This window comes from Columba livia, chromosome 3 (genome assembly GCF_036013475.1).
Source record: "Columba livia isolate bColLiv1 breed racing homer chromosome 3, bColLiv1.pat.W.v2, whole genome shotgun sequence".
Taxonomy (NCBI): Eukaryota; Metazoa; Chordata; class Aves; order Columbiformes; family Columbidae; genus Columba; species Columba livia.
Window position 1 is genome coordinate 112,067,407 of NC_088604.1, and position 10,011 is coordinate 112,077,417.

The following is a 10,011-nucleotide window of genomic DNA, read 5'->3' on the forward strand; positions in this document are numbered from 1 at the left end:
TCTGCAGCCACCATCCTTGCATCCTGATTGTTGGGCAGTTTCTTCACAATCCCCTCCCTCATGGAAATGGGATAAACCAAATTCCCATGCTGGGCAGCACAAGCCCACAAAAGCGGTTCCAACAGCAGCCGGTGTGCTGAGGTTTTGTGTGCTTCGGTCTGATACAGCAGATGCCCACAGCCTGAGAGAGGAGCAAGGACGAGCACTCTCACCATGGACGAGCAAACACTTTTGCTCACAGGTTCTGGTGGTTTAAGCCTGGTCGGTGGCTGAGCACCACACGGCCACTCACTCCCACCCCACCACGGGGGCCTGTGGAGGAGAATCAGGAGGATAAAAGGGAGAAAAATCCTGGGTTGAGATAACAACTGTTTAGTAATTAAATTACAGATTTTAAATTAAAAACCAGCCAGCCAAGAAACAGAGAGAAAACAAAAGCCCAGGCAAAACAAGAGATGCAAAGGAAAGCAAGTGCTCAGCACTAAGCGACTGATGCCCAGCCAGGCCCTGAGCAAGGGCACCCCCACCAACCTCCGCGCCCCAGTTTTATTGCTGAACACAAGGCCATGTGCTGCGGGATATCCCTCTGGTCAGTGGGGGTCAGCTGTCCCTCCTGTGTGCCCTCCCAGTGTCTTGTGCACCCCCAGCCTGCTCGCTGGCCGGGCAGCCTGAGAAACAGAAAAGCCCTTAGTGGTGTGCAAGACCTGCTCAGCAGTAACTAACACATCCCAGCACTAGCAGGGCAGTTTTCAGCACTAATGAAAAGCATGGCCTCATACAAGCTACTAGGAAGAACTATAGTGATTAAGATCATCAGAGGCGCTCTTTTTGAGACCTTAGTTTCTTCATCTTCAAGCCCTCCTGGCCTTAACTAGGCTATGGCAGTACTTCAGGCAGTTCTAGGTTCTGCCCATCCTCTTGGATCATGAAGATTCTCGAAATCCAGCCTTCAGCCACCCCAGACCCTGGAGACCCAGCGGAGAGGCTGGAACAAAGCAGAGGTACCCTTGGTGCAAGGGGATCTGCTGGGATCAGGGGGAAGAGGATGAGATTAGGCAACCCTTGAGCAAAATGCCCAAGTTGCCGATGGGTCCTGCTGGAGTGCACCATCAAGTGCTGAGAGGTCTGGCAGATGGACCTGGGAGGCAAAAAGGGAGATGTGCTGGAGACGAGAAGAAAGGAAACACCACATGGGGTGATGAGCAGTGCAGGGAATGGAAACCTGTCAGAGTGACCGGGCAGGGAAGATGCTGACCAAGAGGGTTCAATAAGTGTAGGTGGAGGCCAGGAACCAGCAGTGTCCTCCAAGGTAAGGGTTATTGGCAGCAGGTAATTTTTACAATGAAATGATCCTTTGTGTCTTCTGGCTGTTTCTGCCTCAGCATATGGTGGAGCGGGGAGTGGTTGGTCTGTGGTGAGTCCTCACGGAGGAGGTGGGTTGAGTCCCTTGTGACAGCATCCTTTCCAGCAGGCGTCAGGACTGATTTGAAGTGTTTTAGAAATAAAACCAAAGCACAGAATCAAACAGGAGGGTGGAGGTTGGAAGGGACCTGTGGAGCTCTTCTGGTCCAGCATCTGCTCAAGCAGGTTTCCCTAGAGCAGGTGTCCCAGGACCATGTCCTGCTGAGTTTGGTGGATCTGCTGGAAGCAGTTCCAGGAGGTCAGAGCAGGGACAAGACGCAGGCAGCGCACAGTGGCCAGGAAGGGCTAAAGGTCCATATGCAGCCACCGTCCCCTGCAGCTTGCTGTCCCCTGCAGACATCTTCCCTGCATGCTGATTGTCGGGCAGTTTCATCAGACCCCGCTAACCCGTGGCAATGGCAGAGATTAACTTCCATGCTGGGCAGTATCAACACCTCAGCTCAGCCAAGAAGCTCTTGAAGCAGCTCCAGCAGCCGAACTGCTGAGGTCTTCATGCACCGCAGTGTGATACGGGGGACATCAGTACTGTGACACAGGCGACAAGAACAGCACTCTCACCATTGGTAGGTAACTATGGGCCAGGATCTCATTGCAGTTACAGAGACTTGCCACATTGAGGTGGAGGAGTTGCCCTTGATGTGAGAGAGCAACCGGAATGGATGGATCTCTGCCTGGCAGGGGAGGAAGAACAAGTGCAGAGCTAATGGGTAAAAATGAAGGGGTGGGCTGACAAGGGTGACATTGTCCTGGGTGTGCACCTGATAACAAAGAGGAAGCTGAGGAGGCTTCTGCAGACAGCTGGAAGTAGCCTCACAATGACATGGCCTGGTTCTCATAGGGGACTTCAATCACCCTGACATCTGCTGGGGAGACAACACAGCTGAGCACACACAGTCCAAGAGGTTGCCGCAGGTGGTGGAGGAGCCAAGGAGGAGAGTTGTGCTGCTGGACCTCTTCCTAAGAAACCAAGAAGGACTGCTTGAAGTTGGGAGGGTTGGGGGCAGCCTCGGCTGCAGTGACCATGGGTTGGGTGGGGAAAAATTTAATGAAATATAACAAGAGAAAGTGTAGAATATTGCATCTGGGTAGGAACAAGCCCAGGTTCCAGTATAAAATGGGGAATGACATATTAGAGAGCAGCGTAGGGAAAAGGGACCTGGGGGTCCTGGTGGACAGCAGGATGACCATGAGCCAGCACTGTGCCCTTGTGGCCAGGAAGGCAAATGGCATCCTGGGGCGGATTAGAAGGGGGGTGGTTAGTAGATTGAGAGAGGTTCTCCTGCTCCTCTACTCTGCTCTGGTGACACCTGGAATATTGTGTCCAGTTCTGGGCCCCTCAGTTCCAGAAGGACAGGGAACTGCTGGAGAGAGTCCAGCACAGGGCAAGAGAGATGATGAAGGGAGTGGAGCATCTCCCGTGTGAGGAAAGACTGCGGGAGCTGGGGCTCTTTAGCCTGGAGAAGAGGAGACTGAGGGGCAACCTTACAAATGTTTACAAATATATAAAGGGTGAGTGTCACGAGGATGGAGCCAGGCTCTTCTCGGTGACAGCTAATGGTAGGACAAGGGGTAATGGGTTCAAATTGGAACACAAGAGGTTCCACTTAAATTTGAGAAGAAACTTCTTCATGGTGAGGGTGACAGACACTGGAACAGGCTGCCCAGGGGGATTGTGGAGTCTCCTTCTCTGGAGACATTCAAAACCCACCTGGACACATTCCTGTGTAGCCTCAGCTAAGTGTTACTGCTCCGGAAGGGGGATTGGACTGGATGAGCTTTTGAGGTCCCTTCCAATCCCTGACATTCTGTGATTCTGTGATTCCCCATTTTTAATTTTTTTTAGAAAAGGTCTCAGGAGGAGGGGCATTTCTAATTTACCTTCACAGATCCTAAAATATACATTGTAGAGGTCCAGATCAAATATGCCTTTATCATGTATCTTTTCATTTTGGAACATGGTGAATTCAATGTTCTGATACATAGCCCATGGAGTTCAATAGACACCTTTGACCTTTCTCCTTTGGCTCAAGAGCCTCAATGACACCCCTTCTCCCTGGGGTGAGCATGAGAAATGCAGATAATATGCTCTTTACCATCAAATAATCTAGGCTGCCTCCTACCAAATGTTCTAGGTGAGAATCCAACCCCATCCCTTGTTTCAAAGAACATCAGCACTATGAAGGATATGACCTTCAAATGACAAATGAGACAGTCTGAAGAGCTTTTAAAAGCTTGCAGGAATAGAAAGCAGAAGCAAAGTCTGTATAAAACAAAACAATAATGTGGAATTTCTGCCCAAATTTCTAAACCTTCTTCGACAATTTATGCCACATCAACGTGCACGTCTGCAAGGTCCTGCACTGCAGTCTGCAGGTACAGTTTCCATACAGTGACGTGGATGCTGCAGCAGTGTCCCCTCAGACAGCAGGCAGTGGCACACAAGTGGGGGAGAGGGTGGTGCTGGCAAGCAGAAGGACATGGACATGCTGGAGAAAGGGGCTGAAGGGAATGTCCTGCCTTTCAAGCAGTGGAAGAGCAAGGACCTGCACATGGGGAGGAAAAGCCCTTGTCCCAGGATAGTCTATCCTGGGGGACACCCATCTGGACAGCAGCTATGCAGAGCCCTGGGGTCATGGTGGAGCCCCAAGACAGGGATTTGGAGGCAGCAAAGTGCCCTCAGGGCAAAGGCGGCTGCTGGGCTGCCGTAAGCAAAGCATGGGCAGCAGGTGCAGGGAGGTGGTCCTTCCCCTGGGCTGTGTCCTGCTCGGGGCTCCCCAGTGCAAGGCAGCCATGGCCATAGTGGAGAGAACCCCCAGGCCAGTGCCCCCCCAGGCCCCTCCCACTTTCCGTTGGGCTGGGACTGCTGGTCAGTTGGAGCCACCAGCCAGAAGAGACAGCAGGACGGAGCTGTGCTGGCACCCAGCAGCGCTGGCAGGAGGCAGGGTCTGGCCCCGCAGCGCTGCCCCGGCACCAACACCAGCACCAGCACCAGCACCGACACCCACACCGTGTCCTTGCTGTGGCCATCTTCACCGCGGCCAGGGTTCCTGTTGCACGGCCAGGGTCCTCCTGTCCCGGGCAGGATGGGCCAGGCCAACTGCTGCTGTGGCTCCAGGTGGGTTCCCCCTGCGGCTCGGGGACACGCGGGCACGGCCGGGCCCCGCAGCAGCGGCATTTCTCATGCCCGCCGCTCTCTGCTGGGCAGGGAGGCTCTCAGCGACACCGAGCCGGTGCTGAGTGCAGACGTGCGGCTGACCCGGGGCCGCAAGAGGAGCGAGAGGCGCCTTCTCCTCCTCCAGGAGGACCTTCTCATCGCCAAATTGCAGTAAGAGCCTCAGAGCCCAGCTGCCTTTCCCCCATCCCTGGCCCTGGGAGCCGGGCAGGGCCACCCTGGCACCAGCCTCAGGTGCTGGATGCACCAATGGCTGTGCCAAGGGCAGGGGGGGACAGGACTGTGCCTGGGGGGACCCCAAGGAGCAAGGCCACCCCCAGCTCACTGCCTGCATCTCCTCTCTGCAGACGTGGCAGCACCCTGCGCCCACAGCTCCGCCTGCCCCTGGACCAGCTGTGGGTGCTGAGTGGTGGGAAAGAGGCGGCGCGGGAGGAAGAAGAGGAGGAAGGAGAGGACAGCGATGAGGATGGGAGCTGCCTCATCTTCATCTGGCCCAGCGGCTCCTGCGTTGCCCATTTCAGGTGAGTCGTGGTGCCGCATGCCATGGCTGGGCAGGAGAGGTTCCCATCTGTGCCCATGCCACTCTGGGAATGGCCTCTGCCCCCCGTGCAGAGCCTGGGCAGGGAAGGATGGGGGCATTTTCATGTGCTGCATCCCCTGCTCAGCTATTGGTGCCAAGAAGGGAAGAGTAAGAGCAGCTCCTCTGGCAGGACAGATGGAGACAGGGCTTCGGCACTGCCTCGGTCCTGCCCTATGTGGCTTCTTCCTGTCCCTATGTCCTTCCCCATGGAGCAGGGCTGTGCAGCTGACTGGATCTGCCCATGGGGTGGGGAGCAGTGGGGCCTGATGCTCTTTCTCCTCTCTTTCTGCAGCTCGCGGGCACTGAAGGAGCTGTGGCTGGGCGCACTGCTGGGGTAAGACGGGGGGATGCTAGAGGCTCAGACGGATGGGGAATCACAGCTCCCCAGCTGGGGAGAGGTGACCCCATGGCTGCAGGCAGCTCTCAGGCAGAGCTGCCTGACAAGAGAGAAGAGGCAGCTTGGGTCTCAGCCAGCTGTCTCCCTCTCCCCTCCCGGTGCACAGAACACCTGAAGAAGCCAAGAGGCCCCGTGTGACCCACCTACCGTCAGTGAAGCTCGTGGAGAAGGAGCTAAACCACCGCCGTGCTGTGAGTGTCTGTCTGTCATGGGTTCTGTCCCCAAGCACTGCTCCACCAGCCCAGCAGCAGAGCCATGGCTGCTCACCCGCTTCCCCTCCTTCTCTCTTGCCCAGGGGAGGACGTTCAACACCAGGAGCCTGGAGAGGCTGATGGAGTACCAGGCAAGGGTGCGAATGGCTGCCTTTCACCTGCCTCTGGCTGTTGCGGGGTGCCAGGGATGTGCAGCAAGCGGATTGAGGTTGTGCTGGATGGAGGGAGGGTCATGCGCTGCCACTTGGGGATCAGAGAGGGTTGGGGAGCCCCCAGGAACACCAGTGCATCATTGCTGGCACTGCAGGGAAGAAACCTGCTGTGTGGGGCAGAGAGCCTGGGAGGGCAGAGGGTCCCAGCTGTGCCGCGCTCAGGCTGCTGGTGCTGGTGGCAGCTCGCTGGTGGCCCTTTGTGCTGCAGGGTTGCTCTCTCAGCACAGCCTGGTTCTTGCAGGGTGATGCCAAGGAAGGGCCTCTGCCAGCCCCATCTGGAAATGGAGGAGGACTTGTTTACACAGCAGGTAAGTTTTCTAAAGAAAGGCAACCTCCAGCATGCTCACTTGTCCCTTGAGTGTCACCATGCAGGATGGTCAGCCCAAGGGAGGATGTCAGCTGCAGAAGCAAGGACACCCAACGTGCCGTACCTGCTGGACATGGATCTGTGGGGACACACATCCTCTGGTTCTGCCCACAGCTTGCACGAGGGCAGGACCAGGGCTGTCCCAGGATGTCCTGCTGGCTCTCAGGAGCCTCCAAACCAGAGACACCAAGCCAGAGCTGCGGCTCCAGCTGCCGCTCCCTGCCCGTCCTGCCGCAGCGCTCAGCTCAGCTCTGCAGGCAGGGCAGGCAGGGCAGGGCAGGCAGGCTCCATTGACGGGCTCTTGCTCTGTTCTCCTTTGCAGCAGGAGGCAGCAGCAGCAGCAGCAGGAGGAGGGGGCTGCCCTGGCCCTTCGCTCTGCGGCGCAGCCCAGCCACTTCCCAGGCGCCAGGGCAGGTGGTCTCCGGCTGCAGCAGGGCGCTGTTTGGCCAGCCCCTGGCAGCCCTCTGCGGGGAGGATGGCACACTGCCCCAGCCCATCCAGGTAACCAGCCGGGACAGGGGGTCTCCAGCCCTCCCTCCAGATGCTGCTCAGAGATGCTGGGTGTCCCCAGGGTCTCCTGACACGGGGTATTGGGCTCTTCAGCTGTGGTTCACATTTCTGTTCGCAGAACAGTTGGGACAGAGCTCTGGCTCTGGCCATCACAGTTTAAAGGCATCTTCTCAGCCAAACCTCTGTTCTCCTCCCTGTCCTGCAGGAGCTGCTCGCTGTTCTACATCAGGAAGGACCATCGACCGAAGGGATATTTCGCAGAGCCGCCAGCGGAACAGCGCTTCGGGAGCTGCGCGAGGCCCTGGACCGTGGCCTGGACATCGACATGGGAAGCCAACCTGCAGATCTGTTGGCCGTCGCCTTGAAGGTGAGTGCTTCTGATCTGCAGATGGAGGAGCTCCTGGCTGGTCTGGCGTTTTTAAGGGTTCACCTGGAGCCCTTGTCATTGCAGGACTTCCTCAGAAACATCCCCTCCAAGCTCCTCGTGGAAGACCTGTATGAGGAGTGGATGGCAGCCATAGAGAAGACAAGCACAGTGGAGAAGATAGAGGCACTGAAAGTGTAAGTACAGGCAACAGGCTGAATGTTGAGGAGGAGCCATAGCCACTGGCCAAGACTACCTAGAAAACTGTGTGAAATACCGTCTTTGTACATCTTGTGTTCCTGTTTCCTTAGGGTGGCCAAGAAGTTGCCAGCGGCCAATCTCCTGCTCCTGGAGGAGCTGCTGTCCCTCCTGCAGCACATTGGCCACAACGCAGCCACCAGCAGGATGACCTTTAACAACCTGGCCATCTGCGTTGGGCCCAATCTGCTGAGCCCACCCAAGGAGGAGCTGCTGCCGCTGGACGCCCTGCTGGAGGTCACACAGAAGGTACGCTGTCTGGAGCAGCCGGCTGCAGCCTTCCCGGCCCATCAGAGCTCGGCTGCTCGCAGCTCTCTGGATGCCTTCTCCTCCCTGGAGCCAATGCTGGTGGGGGCCTGCCTGGAAAAGCAGCCCCACAGCCACAGCCTCCTGCGCAGAGGCGAGGCTCAGGAGCGGGAAAGGCTGCTTGGTGCCTTTTCAGGCATCTGGGTTGAGACCAAGGCTTTGATGTCTGCAGGTGAACATGCTGGTGGAGTGTATGATTGCGAACTACCGTGACATCTTTGGGGAGGGGATGGCTGGTCTCTCCCCCACAACTGCCAAGGAGACATCGGAACCCATGGACAGATCTACAGGTAAGGGAAGAAACTCATCGTTGTCACAGACTGGTGGTGGGACACAAGAAATTTCAGCATCAAGAAGACATCTGGTGTAGGGCTTTGGCAGGGAATTGCTTTATGTGTTACTTCATTCCAACAAATCATTTGTTTGCACATGCTTTTGCTTTCTAGATGGACATGTTGAAGAGCCACGTGGCCCTGGAGGTAGAGCAGACAAGGACCATCAGGTAAAAGCCTTTCTGGATGCACCCTCGTCTCTGCTGGACAACCTGAAAGAATCTGGTGGAGACACAGTGGTGGAGGGTGAAACAGCAGAGGTATGGCAGCTCCCCAAATACCAGGACAACCTGTCTCGGGTCAGATGTTTGTTTATCATGAGGCCATGCAGCTGCTGTGCCTCCTCCTGGCTCAGATGCTACTTCATCACAGCTTCATCCAGTCTCTTTTGGGGCGAGTGGACTCTGCAAACTGTGAACAATGCAAACCAGCATCCTCTCTGTAGAGCTAAGTTGGCAACTCGCAATAAATTGCCTACTACTCTATGTCATCTCTTACCAACTTGTTATCTCTCAAATTTTTGATTTAGGCTTCGCCTCCAATCGCCCCAAAGAGTGCAGCAGAGTCCTTGGAGCACCCAGAAGAGCTGAGGAGCCTTTCAGAGGACAGAAGGTAATACAAGCTCGTGTTGCTTAAGGTCAATAATGACTGAATGTGGCTTTCCCTAACTCATAGCACTGTGGGATTGAAAGGTTTGCAGGCTCTCTCCAGGAGAAGGAGAAGGGAAGAAACCAGAAGAGAAGACAGACCCACGGAGATGACAGTGACAACGTCGTGGAAAAGAAGAGGAGGAAGAGGAACAACATTTCTGGAGGAGGAACAAGGAAGAGATACCGGAATATCCAGAGAGTCAGGAAGCCCAGGTGTGTACCAGGCTGTGCTGCCCATTATTCCCAGCTCTCAGCACTGCTCTCAGTCTGTCCAACTGGCTGGCAAGGGACAGTGAGGGATCGTGGTGTGCGGGTTTGTAAATAACTGGGTGTCAGCTCCCCAGGGGTTCCCGATGGAGCCCTGCTGCGTGGCACTGAGACACCGGGCATCTCTGCACAGGCACAAGTCTCTCAGGGCATCACCTATGGGGATGAGTTGCCACAGCCATCCTGGAGCCACTGCAGCCACAGCTCTCTCTGCTGGGCTGTCCACAATTCCTTGTAAACGCTGTTCCCCAAGGAAAGGGGAACCAAGTCTTGCCTATTCCTGCCTTTGTGGGTTTATCAGTGCTTTCTGATCCTCTCGTTGCAGGTCCCGTTTGCATGTTAAGAGTTGAACCCCTGTTGCTGTTGTTGGAGTTTGCAATAAACTGTTTTTGAAGTCACAAGAAAGTGTTTTAAAAATGTTCATTCCCTCACAGTTGATGTTCACAATAAAGTAATTTTTTCTCTGTTCTGACCATGTCTGCTCTATGATGTTTTGGACTAGGTTGAAGTTATGTGGTGATGAATCCTCGGGGAGGAGGTTGGGACCATCCCTTGTACCAGCATCCTTGCCAGCGGCATCAGGGCTGAGTTCAGGTGCCTGAGGAGTCAAACCGCAGCACAGTCACACAGTGGGGGGGAGGCCTGACAGGACCTCTCGGGGGTGAGTGTTCCCTCAGCTCCTGCTGGGATTGTGGGCACCACACAGCTCCTGCTAAGGCCTGATGTGTGCTGGGAGCAGCGCCATGAGCTCAGGGTGAGGGCAACACGTTGGCAGACACGCTGGTCAGGAAGGGCTGAAGGTCCTTGTGCAGCCACCGTCACCTGCAGCTTGCTGTCCTCTGCAGTGCCATACTTTCATCCTGATACTTGCACAGTTTCTTCACAATCCTCTCCCTCATGGCAATGGGATAAGTCAAATTTCCACACCGGGCAGCACAAATACCTTGGCTCACCCTAAAAGC

The 10,011-nt window shown here is 55.7% G+C and overlaps 2 protein-coding genes across 2 annotated transcripts; both read left to right on the forward strand.

Annotated features, from left to right (window-relative positions):
• The first annotated feature begins 4,146 nt into the window (after positions 1 to 4,146).
• On the forward strand, positions 4,147 to 6,353 carry LOC135579167 (uncharacterized). The gene is made up of 7 exons (XM_065059263.1): positions 4,147 to 4,537; positions 4,628 to 4,747; positions 4,942 to 5,115; positions 5,467 to 5,508; positions 5,678 to 5,762; positions 5,867 to 5,920; positions 6,237 to 6,353. Exons 1-7 carry the CDS (start codon positions 4,506 to 4,508, stop codon positions 6,351 to 6,353), a joined length of 624 nt encoding a protein of 207 aa, XP_064915335.1. The 5' UTR covers positions 4,147 to 4,505.
• Positions 6,354 to 6,644: 291 nt separating this feature from the next.
• Positions 6,645 to 9,530, forward strand: LOC135579166 (T-cell activation Rho GTPase-activating protein-like). The gene is made up of 9 exons (XM_065059261.1): positions 6,645 to 6,863; positions 7,078 to 7,239; positions 7,324 to 7,433; positions 7,548 to 7,743; positions 7,973 to 8,090; positions 8,247 to 8,392; positions 8,662 to 8,744; positions 8,825 to 8,995; positions 9,375 to 9,530. The coding sequence occupies exons 2-9, from the start codon at positions 7,198 to 7,200 to the stop codon at positions 9,397 to 9,399; spliced, it is 891 nt and encodes a 296-aa protein (XP_064915333.1). The 5' UTR covers positions 6,645 to 6,863; positions 7,078 to 7,197; the 3' UTR covers positions 9,400 to 9,530.
• The last annotated feature ends 481 nt before the right edge of the window (positions 9,531 to 10,011 follow it).

Coding starts and splice junctions, on each gene's coding strand:
- LOC135579167 (XM_065059263.1), top strand. CDS start 4,506: ATGGGCCAGGCCAACTGCTGCTGTGGCTCCAG. Junction 5,509..5,677: donor TGGCTGGGCGCACTGCTGGG/GTAAGACGGGGG, acceptor CCCGGTGCACAG/AACACCTGAAGAAGCCAAGA. Junction 5,921..6,236: donor TGATGGAGTACCAGGCAAGG/GTGCGAATGGCT, acceptor TGGTTCTTGCAG/GGTGATGCCAAGGAAGGGCC.
- LOC135579166 (XM_065059261.1), top strand. CDS start 7,198: ATGGGAAGCCAACCTGCAGATCTGTTGGCCGTCGCCTTGAAG. Junction 7,434..7,547: donor AAGATAGAGGCACTGAAAGT/GTAAGTACAGGC, acceptor CTGTTTCCTTAG/GGTGGCCAAGAAGTTGCCAG. Junction 8,393..8,661: donor TGGAGGGTGAAACAGCAGAG/GTATGGCAGCTC, acceptor TTTTTGATTTAG/GCTTCGCCTCCAATCGCCCC.